This window comes from Phocoena sinus, chromosome 5 (assembly GCF_008692025.1).
Source record: "Phocoena sinus isolate mPhoSin1 chromosome 5, mPhoSin1.pri, whole genome shotgun sequence".
NCBI lineage: Eukaryota > Metazoa > Chordata > Mammalia > Artiodactyla > Phocoenidae > Phocoena > Phocoena sinus.
The window spans coordinates 118,256,731-118,277,326 of record NC_045767.1 but is presented as its reverse complement, the minus strand read 5'-3'; the positions used below and the strand labels follow the sequence as shown (position 1 = coordinate 118,277,326).

Sequence of the window (20,596 nt, the reverse complement as noted above, 5' to 3'; positions counted from 1 at the left end):
CTCATTAAATCAACTTAGCCATTACAGTCTCAGCTTTTTGAGTCAGTCTTTTTCTGACACCAGTTTACATTATAATGACCTCACTCTGAAGCAAGAAATTTCTAGTATTTTACTCTTGAGCAGTTTGTTCTAGACTATATAGTCATTTGAATAGGTAATGAAAGCAATTTAAAGGAATGGTAAACAGCTAAAACCTGATAGCCAGAAATACTAAAACAAGTTGTATTCTATAAAATTTAGATGGATGTCTGACTTTTCATACTACCTAGAACATTAATCTCCAAAGTTTCTGATTGCACACCCCTGTCAGGATACTGGGGGTAGGGTGCTGGAGAACACAGACTCAGTTTATATATGGATGAGTAATTTCTGTAGATGTACTTTTGTGCTAATGTATACACAAAATAAATTTTGAATGAAAGAAAGACTTAAAATATTAGTTAAAAATAGTTACAAGATTACTATTCTCAGCTTGTCTTTTGGGAACAGGAAGCAGATGGTGTCCGTCTGCTCAAAGAGGCCTTATTCTTTGATTTATCCCATATCCTGGTTGACAAAAATCTGTTTTATCATATATGAAGGGATTAATCTGAAATCTTTCTTCAGTGGACCTTCTTATGAAGTGCTGTTTCAATGTTGAAATGTCATGGTTCTTACCTGTTAATGTTTGCTTTATGACTAATGTTTTAAAATTGAATTTACGTTTATTTCACACTAGGCAATTATGATAGCCTAGCTACCCTTTTATGTAAAGTCACTGGGTTTATCCCCCCCCATTTATCTGAAATAAGTCACTTCTATCCCTTCTTGAATATAGCTTTTCAGAAGGGGAAATGAGATTCTGGTGGAAACAAAGTCTAATTTACAACATAATAGAGACCACCTGCAAACTATGTGATTTGGGCAAGTCATTTAACTTCTCTGCACTTCTGTTTCCTCTACAGAAAAATGGGAATAACAGTACTGCATCATAGGATTGCCATGAGAGTGAATGAGCACATGGCGAGGACTATAGGAGCATTTGTTAAATAATTAAATAGATACATTTGGTTGAATCCAAATAGGGTTTAGGAGCGGTTTTAAATTCGCATTTTTTTGTTGTAAATATGTCTGTTTACACATTTATCTGAATTTTTTTTTTTTTTTTTGCGGTACGCGGGCCTCTCACTGCCACGGCCTCTCCCGTTGCGGAGCACAGGCTCCGGACGCGCAGGCTCAGCGGCCATGGCTTACGGGCCCAGTCGCTCCGCAGCACGTGGGATCTTCCCAGACCGGGGCACGAACCCGTGTCCCCTGCATCGGCAGGCGGACTTCCAACCACTGCGCCGCCAGGGAAGCCCTATCTGAAATATTTTTAACATTTTGAGTGTGAATTTGGCTACTGTAATAAGGATATTGAAAAACAAAAATATTAAGCCTATTTCGAGTTCATGTATTCTTTTCTAAAAGGGAAGGTGCTGATATGATAGTTCATTGAAAAAAGCAGAAATAACTTAGATTTATAAATCAAGTAGAAAACAGCTTTTCTATACTTTATCCATTTTCTTGTACTTTTATTTTCCTGTTTCAGGGGTCTCTGGGAATAACCTTTTTTTCCTATTCTCAAGGTATCTTTTGACAGTCTCTCTTAAATTTGAGGCATTTTGTTGATTTTTTTTGCAACAAAGAGTATATGTACTCTTAAGTATCTTATTGAAATTGATATTTATTTTGAACATACAAATATATTTCTTATAAAGTTCCTCAGGTTTCTAGTAGTTTAAGATGGTTTCTGATCATTGAATCCTAATATGGATTAGGATATACTTTTAAAATGAGATGGTTGGATGTGATTTCACTATTGAGCACTGTATTTATGGTTTCTTTTTAACTGCAGGTTATCTTGTGTATGAATTTGACAAGTTTTGGTTTGAAGAAAAGCCAGAAAGTATTATGTATTTCAACGTGTACAGAGAGAAGTTTCATGAAAAGATTAAAGGACTCTTACTGGATTGTAATGTATCACTTACTTTAAAAATATGAATCAAAAAAAAAAAAAAAAAATGAATCATCCGTAGTATCTTCTATTTCTACCACATTTTGCACACACAACAGAATTTATATGTTGTAATAGAAATTATCTGATCATTTACACTCCTTATATATAATTTCCTACAAAAATGTTTCAGAAATTCTATTTAAGAAAGCTAGTAGACAATCAGTGTATGTTTACACTTGTTTATACACTGTCCTCCAAAGGTACCTTATCCTTCCAAAGATCCCCTCTGTAGAGTCATGTGAACTACAGTTTGGAACTTGGGACTTAACCCATTTAGTGTAAAAGTACAAATCAGGTATTTTTATTAACTTGATTGATTAAAATGTGTAAAAGCCAGTTTTCATGTTTATGTATTGTAGCTATCAAGTTGGTATCTTTTCAGAGCTCCTAAGATTTTTTGTTTTTTAGTCTGGAAATGATTGTTTTTTAATTTTCTTTGCCTTATTTTATTTGTAGGTTAATTAATAGAGAGATTCGTTCTTCATGGTTTTCTTTGTTTGCATTTCAATCACACGTCATACCGTTGCCTCATAGGAGCAAAAGGAGCATATAGATAAGTCAGAGAAGACGAAGAATTATGGCCTTTTCGGTTTCTCTGATTATGTCATGTAATAGGTAATGAGGGAATGACAGTATTAGTGATTAGCTTTTTTGTTTTTAAATACCACACTGAAATATCACAGTGGAATTTTAAAGCTTAAAGACATTTTCTCATCTTCAGTATTTGCTTTTTATCAGTTAGAGAGAAGAACTTGTAGTTAGTGCTTGGTATGAGGGCCTTTCATGAAGCTTCTCTATGGATGTATGTTTATGAAAAGAGATACATTTGCTAAGAAAATCTTGATTATACTCAAAGAACAGGTGCTATTTCAATAAAGCTGTCTTTGAGTTTTAACAAGAGAAAAACAAAGCTTTTAAACATCTCAGTTAAACATCGTTGGTTTATTTTACTTACTGTTAAGTCTTGCTTCTCTTTGCTTTGACTCCACAGTGTTTCTAGATAATGATGTATGGACTTCGTGGGTATTCATTGAGTTAGCAGTCTGTGGGATTCTAAAGTAGCCTAAGATGATGACTGTGCTTTTTGTATAGCTTTATTCTCCGAAAATCTCAGGAGAGCAGCAAGTGCTGTCAAGGATTATATAGTGATGAGATTCTAATAGGAACGATTTCTTCTCTGTGTGTTTTAGACATTTGTACTCATCGCAAAACTAAAAGTTTAACGATAGGTTCATCTGATTACCAGATTCTCCCTAAATCCTACAGAAAGCAGCCTATTAAACACATGATTTAATCTAAAACATGAGGATAGTTAGCACAGCTTTAAAATGGTATATATCAAGCTGGCTTTTATGTGATATATAGCAAGACCTGAAACTTTCAAGTATTTGTTTATGTCTATTGACAAACCTCTCCCTTTAAACTTGCCAAAGAGAAGAGTGGTTAAAAAAAATAAACAATTGGAAAATAACAGATGCAGTGTTGTCTAGCACATACATTAAAAGTGCATGCATTAAAATTCTTTTCTCAGCAAGATAAAACTTAAAATTGGGCTCGTTTTATTATAATAGTGGCAAAACGCTTTTCAGTATTATAGGAATTTTAAAACTGGTTTCTTATAGGAGACTTCTCAACCTTGGGAGTACCTTAACTTCTTTAAATGTTTTCTATGCTTTATCATCCAGCCAGAGCTCTGTGAGATAAGGATCAGGTATTAACCATTAAAGTTCATTTTATCAAGGTGTTTACCATTACATGGAAAGCAATTGTTAGTCTTTTAGTTTTAGAAAATGTTTACCTTTATATTTTCATCTTTTAACAGATGAGGTCTTGAACTGATTTAAACCTTTGTCTGTATGCTTAATAAAAGAATGATTCAAGTATGGAAGAGGAAACGTTTCAAGTAATTAAGTTTTTCCCCTTCTAGGGAGTAAAACAAACTTTTTAATAATGTTTTTTAAATGTTATTAGAAATTTTGTTCAATAATATATTATTTAAGTCCACCTCTGTTTGTATAATGCATTGTTCTGTTTTTGCTTAAAATAATCTGTAACCATTTCAGATAATTCTGTAGCAAATTGGTCTAAAAGCCACCAACAGATTCTGAGGTTTGCTAGTTTGAAAGCCAAGCTAAGTGTCATCAGTTGTAAATTAGAATGTAACATGAGCCTTCTGACTTTCATGTGATAATGACATACATGAAAAGAAAAATATGATAATTGTGTCTGCCTTCCTACTTTTCCTTGCTTTCAACATTTGTACGTTAGAATTTTAGGTAGTCTGAAAATCCGTATTTAGAATCTTACCTGTTTCTATAATAATAAAATACCAAAGTAGTGATAGAATTGAAGTAGCAGGAAAATTGTTTGTTTTAGCATCAAAAAAGTGAATCAGGGCTTCCCTGGTGGCGCAGTGGTTGAGAGTCCGCCTGCCGATGCAGGGGACACGGGTTCGTGCCCCGGTCTGGGAGGATCCCACATGCCGCGGAGCGGCTGGGCCCGTGAGCCATGGCCGCTGAGCCTGCGCGTCCGGAGCCTGTCCTCCGCAACGGGAGAGGCCACAGCAGTGAGAGGCCCGCGTAACGCATTAAAAAAAAAAAAAAAAAAAAAAAAAAAAAAAGTGAATCAGTGCTGAAATGAATTTTTGTATATGCCAGATTGAAGAGTGAACCAGTGATAAGAATAGTCTAAAAATATAATTAAAATGGTTGCAGTTTAAATATGTTCTGAAAGACAATCTCTAAAGAATTGAGAGAAATCAGGGGATATCAGCGAACCTAGACCAACCCCTTTCTATATATAAATATGGTGATATAGTTAGATATAAAAATTAGTGTCTTACTGGCACCATTTACAATTTAGAAAACAGAATCTTTTTCTTAAAAATGCCCGTCCTGATTTTTTTCTATTTTAAGAGCAACTTGGATTTGTATGTATTTTTCTATGCGAAATACATATACTCTTCATTTTTATTCCAGTGTTCGTAATTGTTTATGTGCTGTTTCTCCCCTTTGCATTCAGTGAAATAGAACTTGGTCAAAGATTTGCTCTAAGGAGAGAAGCATTACATGAGTGTGAAAGTGGAGTGCTCATTGCCAGAGCAAAAGAGATTACATGTTACCTTGGCACAGAAGAGAAGAAATTGGAGGGCAGTAATGTTTATTATCCTTCTTGAATTAATGATTGGGGACCAGCAGCTATTTTCTCAGGATAAATGGTCCACCCAATTTCTGGGGAGGGTTAGTTTCCATTTCATATTTATGAACCTCTCCACAGAGTAATTTTTTTTTAATGAAGATTAAGGGAATTGGTAAAAATCTGAGAAAAATCGTGAGTGAGTTGTTTTTTTTTTTTTTTTTCCTGACTTCAGCTTTCGATAAGAAAAATGTTAAATGTAGTGCAGGTAAGACCCAACTACTGCATTACTGTTATAGGGCGAGTCTATGTTTTTGTTAAACAAAGTATTCAAAAAATATTTAAGCAGTAGCTTTCCCTGGGGGAAAGAGTGCTGGTTGGCAACTTAAAGAAATAGATTTTTGTCTACTTTGGATAAAGCAATTAACTTCTTATGTAAAAGCAATAGTTGAAATGTGATGTCATTTTGTTTGGAATGTTGTGAGCAAATAAAAACATGTTGAAATTGTTATAAGCCTTTCTGTTAATACTTCTCGCTTCCCATCTTCCTCATCCCTTATTTAAGTCATTTATGTTCATGAAATAATACTTTTCTTATTTAATCCTTTAATCATGTTCCTATAGAGTAAATCAGAATATACAGAAATTTTTTTTTATTTTTGTGACTTTAACTCATCCATTAATTACCTATTTAAGATGTTATTGGATAAGAACAGTTGATTATGAGGCCAGAAAAGAAGCTACCATCCCCACCTCACCCCCGTTCTTAGAAAGGATAGGAATAATTCATACTTTACTGCAATATGTTTTTCTTAGCTTCACAGTGTATCATAGATCTATTTTTATATTAATACATAGCTTCCATATTTTTTTACAGCTGCAGATCATTCCTCTGTGTGTGTGTGTGCATGCTTATTAAAGTTAGTACTAATTATAGCTTTAAATGTATATATTAGAAAAGAAGTGCTTAAAAATTAAAGAGCAAACAATCATCTCAAGGAGTTTGATGAAGAAGTACAAAACGAACCTAAAGAAAATAGAGAAGGAAATCTGAAAGACAAGAGCTTAGATGCATAGAAAAGAAAAGATGCATACAATAGGATCAACAAAAATAAAATGTTTGAAAAGAACAATATTGATAAACCTTGGTGAGGCAAATAAACAGTAAAAAAGAAAGCAAATAATAAATACTGTCAGGAATGAAATATGAAACATCACTACAGATCCTACAGATATTGAAAAGAAAATATATTGAGTAACCTTGTCAAAATTATGAAAATTAGATGAAATATAACAATTTCTAGAAAAATACAACTTACCACAACAAAACTATCCAAGAACAAATAGGGAAGCAAAAAGTCCTAGAGCTATTAAGTGGATTCAGCAGCTAAAAACCTTTCCACTAAAAAACCTGCAGGTTTATATGGCTTTCACCAGTGAGTTAACACATTTAAAAATAAAATAGTGTTAGTTTTCACAAACTCATCCAGATAATTTAGAGTGTACACTCTGCAACTCATCAGACTATCATGTGAAGATCTTAATAGATGCAGAAAAAGCATTTGATAAAAATTCAACATCCATTCATGTTAAAAACTTTTACCAAATGAGAAATAGAAAGGGTTTACCTTAATTTTATAAAATGCATCTTTATCAAATAAAAAAAATGCATCTTTATAAAATAAACTACAGCAAATATACTTAATTGTAAAACATTGGGATCAGAATTAAGAAGGGATGTCCTCTGTCACCACTTGTATCTGTCAGTTATTGCCACAATAACAATGTACAACAACCAACCACAAAAAAAATCTCAGTGGCATACAAAAACAATTTCCTCCTCACACGTGGGTAGGCTAGCCAGGCAGTTTTGCTAATCTCAGCTGGATTCAGCTGGCCTTAAATTGGGGCCGTGGTTTCAGTTCCGGTCAGCTCCATGTGACTAATTCATCTGAGGTCAGTGGGCTACCTGAGGCATGCTCTTTTCATGGTGTGGCAGAAACACAAGAATAAACCCATTTGCTCAAACACATTCAAGCCTTTGCTCACATCATGTATACTAGCATTCCCTTAGTTGTGGCAGGTCACATGGTCAAGTCCAACATCAATAGAGCGGGGAAATGTACTCTATTAAGAAGGGATAAGGAGCAAATCATTCAAGTTGTTACAGCAAATAAATTCAAAACTGCTAGAGGTCCCACCTACTGCAGGAAAACAAGTGGATGGAAAGAAAAGTTATTGCTTATAAATGATATACATAGAACATCTAAAAGAATTGGAGGTTGGGTATTCAGGGCAGGGATGAGGAGTTTGGTGTCAACAGTGATCACATGTTGAGGGTGAGGGATTCTGGCTAAACCAATTTAGCAGGATTCTGGCTAAAACTGGGCTCTTGAGGACATGCCCAAGGACAGGACCTAGTAGAGAAAACTCAGAGGAGCCTGACTAAAGTTTGGTAGCGACTTGTCACTACTGCCCAATGGCCGACCAGGATCCCAGCAAGTGAAGTTCTATGTTTTCTTCCTTCTTGAAAAAAACATGCTACTCTAAGGTCGTGCTTTGTCTTAGTTTGGGTTCTCCCAGAGTCAGGCCTTGAGACAAAGATTTGTAATTCATTCAGGAAGTGATCCCAGGAAATATGGGTAAGAGAGTGGGGAACAGAGAGAGGGACTTGAAGTCATCCCATAAATGGTTTTAGAGGTAAGCAAAATAGCTGTGTGTGTAACTGGATTTTGATCGCTCAGAGGTATTCCACCTGACGTTGAGGGGCCTGAGATATTCGCCGCCAACTCCCATCAGTTATTGGTCCAGGGCTGCTCTCGGTGGGGGGGGGGGGGGGGTGTTATTTTCCCTGTTCTTCTAGTGTGCCATGCACAGGTAGGCAGATATGTCTCTGGAGGCCAGAAGAAGACCCTAAAAAGTACAGGTGCTGACAGGCCGATAGGAAGTCAGGCCAGCATCACTAAAGTGGTCAGAGCCCAGTGAGCCGGGCTGGATATTAGGACATCTGCTACAAGACACTTTACAGTTAACAACTGGGGGGAAATAAGCAGGAGGGAAACCTCAGAAGTCAACGGGGGAGAAACACAGCAGTGAATGTAATGTGGAGCTGATTATGATGCCTGACGGCCTGTGGGCTTCTTGGCCCTTTGGCGGCCACACCTTGTTTTTGGCTTAAGACAAGGCTGAGCCTTGTCTTAACACTTAAGTCCTTGTTTATTCTTTCCCTATTTCTTCTGCACTCAGTTCGTAGACATGACAAAAGTTACTACAGATGTGAATGATGAATCTGGCTTTGCTAGAAAGATGCTGTGAAGATTAATTTTCATCTCAGTTTGTTCCTCCTTCTTATCAGAGGTACCTTCTAGCTCTAAAATTCTGTGATTCTAGAATAGATACTACAATTCTAACAACAATGCCCAAATGAATATTGTATCTTAGAAGTTGTTATAGATGCCATAAAATATGGACTCTAAAAATTAAAAATCTCTACTGATACTATTTAAAGTGAGTTTATTGATTCTCAAGACCTTCCCTTGCTATTTGGGCAATGTTGTAATCTAGGTGAACTTCAACTCTTACATTAGATATAGATCCAAAAAGGCAAACTTTAAAAGGTATTAGCAATTCTTTACTGAATGTATTAACTGACAACTGGGTTAAGAAATAAAAAGGAAACAGTAGTATTTGATAACTTCATTTTTAAGTATTTATTATAAAGTGCATTTCACTCAGTTTTCCTTTTCCATCAGTTTGAATTAATAATTAAAACCTGTTAAAGATCTTCATATACTCAATCATAAACTGCCTCTCCCATTAAATGGTCAATCAAATGTCGTAACTTATCTGGACATTACATTTGCCAGGGTGTATACTGAATGTTTTGCTTTCCCTTCCTTAAAACACTGAGGATAAAAGTCACAAGAAATAGGTATTAGTTTTCCTTTGAAAAAAATAGTCCAGAGTTTCTTATCTTTTTAGTGTGAAATAAAGTGAATAGGTTTGTTTGCTTTTTAAAAATTATCCAGTTAGCAAAGATTCCCACTGGTCTGTTCCATCCTTTCCCTGAAGATGATTAGGTAGCACAGTCCATGGTCTGCCTCAATTTCATCAATTCTCACTTCAGCTGTTCAAAGCACACACACGATGATGTTCCAGGATCCCAGTCACAAGAAGGAAGGTACAAATCTAGAAAAATGCATGTCACCATTCTATTAGTTTGCTCAAAATTCTTAAAGCTATTAGAGCACAGGCAAGTTTATGCTTCTCCTTGTGCCACTCTCCTCAAATGCAGATGCTTGAAAGTACCTATTCTTCATCTTTCCCTCCTCTGCCTAAAGTTTCATCCAGGTGCCCTATCCTTCTTCAAAACAACAAAACCCAAATGATCACATCTATACAAATATGATCCCACCAAAGCAAACCAAAGCTTGTCTCCTCCTTAGCATCTTTTCTTTTTTGAAGGGAGAGGAACTTTTGTTTTGCTTCGCTTTCTGAATGGGAAGTAGGAAACTAATAGTTAAAACTAATAGTTTAAAAGAGGAAGTAAGTGGAGAAAGCAAAGTGATGAGTAATTGGACCATTTTCCAGAGTCAAGCAATGAGTGCTGTCTAGATCTTGGCAATTCTTGTCCTAAGAGGAATTGTCAAGGATCTAATTGCATTTTGTTGTTGCTGTTGCTCTTGTTATCTTGAAGAATTCTGCCAAACTGTGCAGACCAAATAACTGATTTTTGAATGCCTATCTGCAGCAATGAAATATTCCCAGAGAAAAAGATGTCATAGTTAAATCTGCCTTGGATAGATATTTTAGAGATCTGGCCTATAAAAGTCACTCTCAAATATTTTGTGGGGTCTCTTAACATATTTCTCCTGATTCCTGGATATGTGTGTGTTGTGGTTTTTTTTTTTTTTTTTTGCGGTACGTGGGCCGCTCACAGTTGCAGCCTCTCCCGTTGCGGAGCACAGGCTTGGGACGCGCAAGCTCAGCGGCCATGGCTCACGGGCCCAGCCGCTCCGCGGCATGTGGGATCCTCCCAGACCGGGGCACGAACCCGCGTCGCCTGCATCGGCAGACGGCCTCTCAACCACTGCGCCACCAGGGAAGCCCTGTTGTGTGTTTTTATTGTGGTAAAATATACATCAATTTATCATTTTAGCCCTATATACGTATATGTTTATATATTTGTTTAAATAGTATAATTCAGTAGCATTAAATATGTTCTCACTGTGAGCAGCCATCACCACCCTCCATCTCCAGGAGCTTTGGTCATCCCAAACTGAATCTCTGTACCTCTTAAAAAATAACTCCCCACTCCCCACTCCCCTCAGCCCTTGGTAACCACCATGACACTTTCTGTTTCTATGATTCTGACTACTATAGGTACCTCATATAAGTAGAGTCATACAATATTTGTCCTTCTGTAGCTGGCTCATTTTATTTAGCATAATGTTTTCAGGGTTCATCCTTGTTGTAGCATATATCCCCCCAAAAGGTTTTAAATTTGAAAAAAGTAAAATTGTTAAATATTTACTGGTTGATAACTGATATATCTATGTTAAGTTAATTTTACAATATATTCCATTTGTATTAATATGTCATAAATACAGATTATAGTGAATTAGAACTTTTGTATAACGTGTATGGTGCATTTATGCTTATTTCATAAGGTTTGAGGCATTGCTTTACAACTTTTAAAGGTTGTGGAATCTTGTTATTTTACCACTAGCATAATCCTTATTGAGTATATCCATAAATTAGTTCATACTATATTTTCTTAAGAAGGTAATTTATAATACAATATAATATAATATAAAAGATAGCTTTATGGGAAAATATGATTCACTAGAAACAATACTAGTTTCTAGGTGAGTGTAATCATTAAACTACATCATGTTCTATATCACTTTTCTCAATCAATAAGAATGATTTTTCTCTAGTTTTGCTTTAATACAATCTAAAGAACGGAGTCCACTAAATTAAAATAGTAAAAATCAAATCTTGCTTTCTCATAGCCTCTATTATGCTTTCCCTCTATTTTATAGTTCTCCTGCCCAGAGAAGGCAAAATACTGTCTACATTTCCAATAGACTGAGACCAAGGGAGAGGTTGCTGGTTTTGAATGAGCTTCAGATCAAGCTTGAGAAAATTTTACTATCACAGATTTAAATTTTCTGGCACAGTGGAATTGGTGGATTGGAGAAATTTATGGCAAAGAAAAGTAGACACTAAGTATACTGCACATTCTAAGGCTGGTCAGCTAACTGTCAATTGTTTAGATGAGATAGCGTTCCATAGCACACAGATACCCTGAACACATTACAGGTACAGAAGACCACATCCTACCCTTTGAAAAAAGCCGATGGTCCTTCCTTAGAGAGCATCATCATTGCGCAGTTGGACACACTTGTGTACTGTCCCGGTAGACAGTTAACAAATCTGGTTTTCACCACATCCACTGGAGAGGACAGAACCGTTGTGCAAAATCCAGCGATAACAGTGGACACAAAGTGACCGGGCACATCATCTGAAATGGGTCAATGAGACAGGTCAACCCCAGACTTTTAGTTATCTATCAGATCCTTGTAAACCTGTTGATAGCAGGAGGTCAATGTGGATTTCTTATAAATAAATTAAAAAACAGTGGACTTCCCTGGTGGTGCAGTGCTTAAGAATCCACCTGCCAAGGCAGGGGACACGGATTCAAGCACTGGTCCAGGAAGATCCCACATGCCACGGAGCAACTAAGCCCACGAGCCACAACTACTGAGCCCACATGCCCACTACTGAAGCCTGCGCGCCTAGAGCCCGTGCTCTGCAACAAGAGAAGCCACCGCAGTGAGAAGCCCACGCACTGCAATGAAGAATAGCCCCCGATCGCCGCAACTATTGAAATAAAGTTGAATTACAATGTTGTGTCAGTTACTGCTCTACAGCAAAGTGATTCAGTTATACACACACATTCTTTTTCATATTCTTTTCCATTATGATTTATCACAGGATACTGAATATAGTTCCCTGTGCTATACAGTAGGACCTTTGTGTTTATCCATCCTATGTATAATAGTTCGCATCTGCTAACCCCAAACTCCCACTCCATCCCTCTCCCATCCCCCACTCCCTTGGCAACCACAAGTCTGTTCTCTATGTCTGTGAGTCTCTTTCTGTTTCGTAGATAGGTTCATTTGTGTCCTACTTTAGATTCCACGTATAAGTGAGATCATATGGTATTTGTGTCTCTCTTTCTGACTTGCTTTACGTAGTATATATGATCATCTCTAGCTGCATCCATGCTGGAAGCATTCTTTGTGACGTCTGAGGCTGTTGCTTCAAACACAGTTTGCCAGTTTCCAGCATGGCCGTGGCTCGGGAATCAGACACAGGCCAGGAAGCCCCTCAGCTTTGCGCTGCCTGCGAACAGAGCCACTGCAGGCCTGTGTGACGAGCTGTGACGAGTTGCTGATCCCGAGTTATCTGGGAAAGACACTAAGAAAAAGGTGGATTTTATTTCATCCACAGCATGATGAAGAAGGGCAAAATAAAGTACTACCTCTAAGTATTCTCACCTTGTTGTGTAAGTGTGGAACGTAAAATGCTAAGGGGGCAGGTAATGAGGAACCTCCCCAGGGGAATTCAGTACCTCTTTCCTCTGAAGGTGCTGCGTCCGAAGGGAAAGGACAGGGTACATGCACTGCTTACAATGTGCACATATATATGAGTGCTCAAAATTCCATAAAAGCACTCTCTTTTACATTTAATCTGTGTGGTTAAAATGATTATTTGGAAACACATATGTGACTAATTTTAAGATGCCCCGAATCTCACGGACAAGAGACTAAAGCTTCCTTTCCATTGTTTTCCAGTGGTTTCCAGAATGACATTTTGATGGCTCTCCAGGGGAGCTTTCTTTGCCCTGCTTGATTTCATAATGAAATAGCTCACGTGGAGGTTAGTTTACTCAGAAGCTGTCCTTTACATGCTCTACTCCATGTTTCTGGTTCTTTGCCCTTTTGAGATGTGCCCTCTTTGTTTAAATCCTTTGCTAAACTCTCTTGTTCAGCATTTCTTTTTTTTTTTAACTGAAGTATAGTTGATTTACAATGTTTCAGGTGTACAGCAAAGTGACTCAGTTATATATATACAAAATCTTTGTCAGATTCCTTTCCATTATAGGTTATTACAAGATATTGAATATAGTTCCCTGCACTATATAGTAGGTCTTTGTTTGATCATTTTATATGTAGTAGCATGTATCTGTTCATCCCAAACTCCTAATTTATCCTACCCTCCCCCCACTACCTTTTGCCTTTGGTAACCATAGGTTTGTTTTCTATGTGAGTCTATTTCTGTTTTGTAAATAAGTTCATTTTTTAATCACTTTTTTTAGATTCAACATATAAGTGATATCATATGATATTTATCGTTCTCTGTCTGAATTACCTCACCCACTTGCTGCTTGGGAGTCAGAAGAAACCTGGAAGGGAAAGGAGCACGCAGTGTAGAGTTTACTTCTCTTTGCTGATACCCTCTCCAGGATCTGGACTCCTCAAGGCCTTGCTGCCTTGTCATTCCTGCACTCCAATTTTTGTCTCTCCAGCCTGAGAGGTTGCTAAAAGCTCTGCTCAGCGCTTGGCCTCTTGACCACCAGTTTTTGCTCAACTTCTCAGCCTCTTGACCCTGCACTGATAAATAATTGACAGATTCTAAGGAGAAAAGCTAAGCAGCTCCATGCATATTGGGATCACCTCCACGCATATTTCTTCTCTCCAGGACCTTAGTCCCTGAAGTCTTAGCTGCCTCGATGGCTTCCTTATGTCAAATAGGTTCTTTGTTTTGTTTTGGTTTTATTTTTGTTTTGGGTATTTTATGCAGCTTTTCTAGTTGTTCTTGTAGTAGAGTCAGTCTGACACAGGTAGTCTATTGTACCTAGAAGCCAAAGTACTCAGCAACATATTTTTTAAGGGGATTAATAAAGGTGAGCAGATGCTTGATCTTTATGGTATTAGAAGTTATTATTTAACTAGAAAAATTAAAATAGACTCATACCTTTAAACATAAATTAGTTTATCTGGATTATGAAAATTGATTTGTACTAGAAATCCTTAAGAATACCAAATGATCTGAAACAAGTAAAGCATCTCCTTTACATACATTCTCTGAGTATTCGGTTTGCATATATGAGTCATTCTAAATCAAAGTCTATATGAAACCAATTAGTCTGTACTGTGCTCTGCAGCCATAAGCTTGTATTTCAATGCCATTGGTACAAATTGAGCCATTTTTACTGCCAGTTAAAAACAGGAGGGATTCTTCTTACTGTAAATAGTGAGAAGCAGCAGAGAAGTTTAAATTTCCATTTTAAAAATTTGTCTCTATTTTGAGCAGCTTTAATGAGTGTAAGAGGGTAAAGGTGTATATTGCTATTAATATTTTACAATTTGATCATTGAGAAACTTTAGTGTTTTTGATTATGGTATTGATTTTTCTCCCTTCATCTTTAAGGATTAATTGCTTGCTTTATAAAATTTCATTTTTATTTGTATTTTGTTTTTTGATTTTGTTAGTAAGGGCATATTTATTTTACTTTTAAATGTTTAACTTTCTGGGTATTAGCATTGTTTTAAAATATTATATTCAAGTTTATGGTTTTTAATGGTTTCACATTCTTGTTCTACTTAACATCCACTTTTCCATTAGCTTTTTGCTACTTATTAATTTTATGTTTTAAAATTTTTCATAGCTTTAGTATGATAATCTCTAGATTGGGGGGTGGGGGAGGGATGGATTGGGAGTTTGGGATTAGCTGATGCAACAAAGCCCTACTGTATAGCGCAGGGAACTATATTCAATAGCGTGTAATAAACCATAATGGAAAAGAATATGAAAAAGAATAGGTATATATACATATATAACTGAATCTCTTTGCTGTACACCAGAAGCTAACACAACATTGTAAATCAACTATACTTCAATAAGATAAATTAAAAAAAATAAATTTCCATTTTTAAATGAACTCTGATGTTTCTTGGGAGTGAAGTGGGCTGTGGTCACAGAGAGGATAAGAGGAGGATACTCACCCCCCATCTGTCGAGTGTGTACTAAGGAAAAATACTCAGGACATAAGCAGCTCGGAGGGGAAGGCTGCCTGGGGGACGTAGAGAAAAGCACTGTGAAATACTAGCAATTCTCAAAGGGATAACTTGACTATGAATATTTATGCATAACACATGTTTTGACATATCACAAAAGGTCCAAAACTCTCAGAGTTTCTTGTCTGGAAATCAGACAAGCTTGAAACTGAAGATGGCCAGGTCCATTTTTATAACATCAAATTGAGTAAAGGGAATTGGGGAGTTTGAACTGGATAATCTTTGCGATCCTTTTAAATATTAAAATATTATTCCGTCCCTATGGATTTTGCTGGACTGTGGGTAGAATAAATTTTTGCCTCTGTTACTACATAAACCATTGAGAGCTTGGCACCCTGGCCATTTTGATCTCACCTCCCACCCTGTTTCCCCTTTGCCAAACTGAGAGAGAACATTACCCAGCTTCGTCTGCTGATGTTGCTGTCTGGGAGCTTTCCTGGTGGAAGGCCCACTCAGCATTGAGCCCTCTGTCAAAGTTAAGGCTTTATTATTTTAAAAGTAGCACCCTTGGGGGCTTCCCTGGTGGCGCAGTGGTTGAGAGTCCGCCTGCCGATGCAGGGGACACGGGTTCGTGCCCCGGTCCGGGAAGATCCCACATGCCTCGAAGCGGCTGAGCCCGTGAGCCATGGCCGCTGAGCCTGCGCGTCCGGAGCCTGTGCTCTGCAACGGGAGAGGCCACAACAGTGAGAGGCCCGCGTACCGCAAAAAAAAAAAAAAAAAAAAGTAACAGCCTTGAATTTTTAGATGGTTGTCTCATTGAATGTGGATCATTGTGACCTTTGTTTCTTCATTCAGGCCTCTCATGTTTTTAAAGGAGCTTTTGAAAGAGCAACTGACATTGCCTCTTTTGCGGAGAAAATACTAAGTGCAGTAGATTGAAGTGCCTTTGGAGAGGAGGAGGGTCTTTCGGAGGATGAAGGGATCTGACCTAGACCCGTGCTTTTGGACGTGATTTTTGTACATGCTTTTCTTGAGCTTATGACTGTCAGGGGAGGCCACCAGAAGTCATCTGTGATCCAGGCACCTGATGGGGGTGCCAGCTGAGGGCTCTGTGCCTCTGAAGACCGCCTGGCCCTGGCATGGCCTATAAGGGAATGTTGCCAGTTTAAGGCCATGAACCCAAGAGGAAATTACATTGTAAGCAGAAAGAAAATCGTGTGGAAATATTTCCCGTTAGGTAATGTTTGCGTCATGGAGGACATCATCTATCCTCCTTGTAATCTTTTCGTCCTTTGATCCTTTGACTTCCGGTGTTCAAAATAGAATAAAGCGCACCGTCTCTGCTCTGTGTGACCTGAAACAGATGCTTCTGTCAAGTTCTTCCTGATATCCTTTGAGTTACACTTGAATTCACAGCTCTGCCCTCCTTTTCTGCCCTATTTGTTTTGAGCATTAAGGGGCAACGTGTCCTTTTATTTTTTATGAGAGATGTAAAACTGTAACCGGGATATATTGAATGTGGGCCTCAAATTTAGTCACAGAGAATGGGCTTTAGCCCAACATTACCCTCTAGTGGGATACAATAGAATAGATATTAATTAGGTTGTAGGATGCAGCTGAACAGGTATAACTGGAGATTTTGTGTCAGGTCTGCTCTGTGACAAATACAAGTGGCTATTAAGACTAGAGAAAGAAGGACATTTTAAAATACATCTCACGTTTGGAAGTCACTAGCCTTTGGTGAGGGTGGAGCAATTCATCATGCTTAATAACCTCTTCATTTTCTTTCATTTTATTCTCTCTTTGTTGCCACAGCGAATACAAAAACCAGAAGCCAGATTTAAAACAGGTAACAGATTGGCTCTTATGAAAATTTACACAGTACTGTAGAACACGTGACATCCAAAGGTAGAAGACAAATCCAGAAGAAGCCGGAAGGACCAGTAAACATTTCAAAGAATATTCAACGTCCCTACTATGAGAGAAGTTCAAATTGAGATGAAATATCATCTTTCATCTATCAGATTAGCATACATCGAAAGATGGTTAACTTCAAATGTCGGTGAATGCATATGGCTGTTGCTGGGAATGTGAACAAAGTGAATTATTTTGAAAGCCCATTAGGCGGGGTGCGCTACAGTGTTATCGGGTGTATGCGTTGACCCCATAATTTTACTCCTTCAATTCTGTCCCAGAGAAATATTCTTACATATGACCCAAATCTCTTTACAGTGATATTCAGTGCCACAAGGTTTATAATTAGAAGAGTCTACCATAGCGAAAGTCCATCACCTGAGGGGGGATTGGTGTGTTTGTTAAATAAGACATGGAACATTCCCTTTCTACGGCAAACTGTGCTACCATTAAAATAAATGAGGTGGATCTATCTATACTGACATGGAACGATCTCTCTGACACTTAGGTGAGAAAATGAAATCAGAGAAGACTTTTAGTTTGATCTACTTTTTGAAATGTGTGTATGTAATAAATAATCAACCAAGACCTACCATATAGCACAAGGAACTCTGTTCAATATTCTGCAAAAACTTAAGTGGGAAAAGGGTTTGAAAGAGAAAAAACACCTATGTGTGTATGTACATAGATGTGTATATAAATTTGTGGAACCAATGAGCTTCAATCTCTCAATAATATTACCATGAGGGAAATAGGAGTTTGTTAATAAAGGAAGACTTTCTAGATAATTTTCTAGTGTTCGATATGGGTATTCTTTTTTGATTGTTGCATCTGGGTATTTCTTGTGCGTAAAAAGTAAACAAAAATAATTAGATATAATTATGTGGTGTTCTTGTGGATGTACTGATGTTGATTGGAGACTTCACCACTGTAGGGTGTAGAAAGTATAAATTTAGCATAATAGCAAGACTAAGCCCAGGGACGTCTTTCTACCAAGTGTCATTTTTCAAGAAATCCCAGCACATTGGGTAAACATTTTGCTGGAGAAATGAGTGGATCCGTAACCTTCCAGATAGTCCGAATCTTTTCCTGGCTTCATCACTGCCTGAGTCAGCGCTGTTTACTCGGGGCTCTGGAGTGGGCTAGGATGGACGAGATGGCAGCAGAGTTGGGGGAGTGATGAGGGCCACCTTGGGGACTCCAACCATCACGTCTCTTCCCAGCAAACACCCCTGAACCTGGTCAAGCCACCGAGGAGACAATTTGCTCTAAAATTGTCCTTTCCCCTTCCCATTTAGAAAGAAAATGGAATTCCAAAGGAGACTCTGAAAACTCCATGTCAACTTGTGTGTATTATTAAAGCTACTCCATCTTACATTTCATTTTCAAAGGCGTTTCATATGTTGCTGAAGCCTTTTAGGAAGTCAGTATGCCCGGGTTCACTTCACCTCAGCAGGCATTCACAAATCCCCTTATTGAACGCTGCATCTTCTTCTTTATGAGAGCAGCTCTTGAAGAAATAACCGAGGGCCTCACCCCAAAATATTTTGTGCTTTTATTTTTTTCATGGACTCTCTCAAAGGTCTTCTCAGCTTATATGAGCATCTCTTTGATTGATTTCTCCTAGAGGGACCCAGTGAATTCAAATGTTACTCCCTTATTTTTTTCCTTGTTCTGACATACAGTTCTTTCTCACAGTGAGAAGAGATATTGTGTTGCATTACACTGGAAATAGCTGATATTTCAATACAAATTACAGAGGAATATTGTCCAAACCTGTGATGCTAAACCCTCCTTTTTGGCTTTTGATGAAATGTCATATTGATCATATATCATTTCATACCAAGATTTCGTTCACTTCCAAAACTTCGAATGTCAACACTGTCCTCTATTTCTCACTCTTAGGTCTAAATTTGGGACAGGAGTTGTTGGAGGGATTGAAATATTGCACGTGGTTCATATTTTGACAGTATGACAAAGGATGCTGTAAATTATGTACCAAAACCAGCAAGTGGGAAAAATAAACTGTAAAACCTCATACATTTTAGGTTCCTTAGCCCTTAGAATACCAATAAGTGAAGATAAATTTCTATGAGAAACAAGCAGTAACTGATCATAAACATTCTTATATGCTTGTTTATTATCTTGTAGGAAACTGAAGAGGTTTGAAGCAGAGGAAAACATGATCACACTGAAGTTTTAGAAAGATCGTGTGAGCAGCAGCTTAAAAGAGTAACTGGAGGGTGTTATGGGGTTGCCTAGGGGCAGACGAAGCGGCTACAATCTGGCAATCTTTGTTGTAATCAAATCTTTATTCTTTTCAAAACACATGCCACAACATTTATACACACATAGGAAAGCGTGGCATCACGCACTGGCAAAATTGACCATTTCTTTCTTGCTTGCCAGTGGATGGAAGAGTAACTATATCCCACTCAGACTAACCGATAGCCAAAGGGCTAATCTGAATGACTGCCTTCCTATTGTTGAAAAACAGACCCAATTAAAGAAAGTTGCCTTGGAGTTGCCAGAGTCAGGGACTATAAATCTACATATAATCTTCCATCAGAGCATAAACTTATGAGTTTCATTTTGGGTCACACTTTGGGGCATAAGGGTTGGACCATCAGCTATGACGCAGAGGTGTCGAGAAGAGACAAACTGCTGAGAATCTGCTTGATCCACCCAAGGTTGAGGCATGCTTTGTTCTCTTAAGTAAAAGGCAATTGATCTCCTGTTATGTGGCAGGTAGTTGAGATTGCTACTTTCGTTTAAGGATAACCTATTTTTGTTTTTTGAGTACAGTCTGCAGTGAAGAGGCTAGAACAAATATTAATATATGAGTCTAATAAAACCCTCTTGGACATACAGGAAAATAGAAGGCTGAACTAAGTATGATTGGGAATAGACAGAGGAACAGAGATTAAGAGGCACTCAGAAGAAATAATGGATTGGTCTCAGTAATTGGAGGTGGGACAACAGGAGGAATCAAGGGTGACTCACATTTCTGGCTTCAGGTACTGGATGGATATTGGTATTGTTAATCGAGTTAAGAAATAAAGTGAGGGCTTCCCTGGTGGCGCAGTGGTTGAGAGTCCGCCTGACGATGCAGGGGACACGGGTTCGTGCCCTGATCTGGGAGGATCCCACATGCCGCGGAGCGGCTGGTCCCGTGAGCCATGGCTGCTGAGCCTGCGCGTCCGGAGCCTGTGCTCCGCAAGGGGAGAGGCCACAACAGTGAGAGGCCCACGTACAGCAAAAGAAAAAAAAAAAAAAAAAAAAAAAAAAAAAAAAAAAAAAGAAATAAAGTGAAACAGGTTATGGGGACAAAATCATTCCGTGTTTGAAGTGCATGACAGTATCTGGAACACCGTAGGTGGTGGACAGTCATGAAATAAGGGAATTCACTAGACAACAGATT

General features: G+C 37.9%; 1 protein-coding gene across 1 annotated transcript in view; it reads left to right on the top strand.

The window, feature by feature from the left end:
* Nucleotides 1-5,682, top strand: part of ELMOD2 (ELMO domain containing 2) — a 29,211-nt gene extending 23,529 nt beyond the window's left edge. Inside the window, exon 9 of the mRNA XM_032633486.1 lies at nucleotides 1,877-5,682. Within this exon, the coding sequence (XP_032489377.1) occupies nucleotides 1,877-2,022 (146 nt within the window). The 3' untranslated portion in view covers nucleotides 2,023-5,682. The remainder of the gene's footprint in view (nucleotides 1-1,876) is intronic.
* The last annotated feature ends 14,914 nt before the right edge of the window (nucleotides 5,683-20,596 follow it).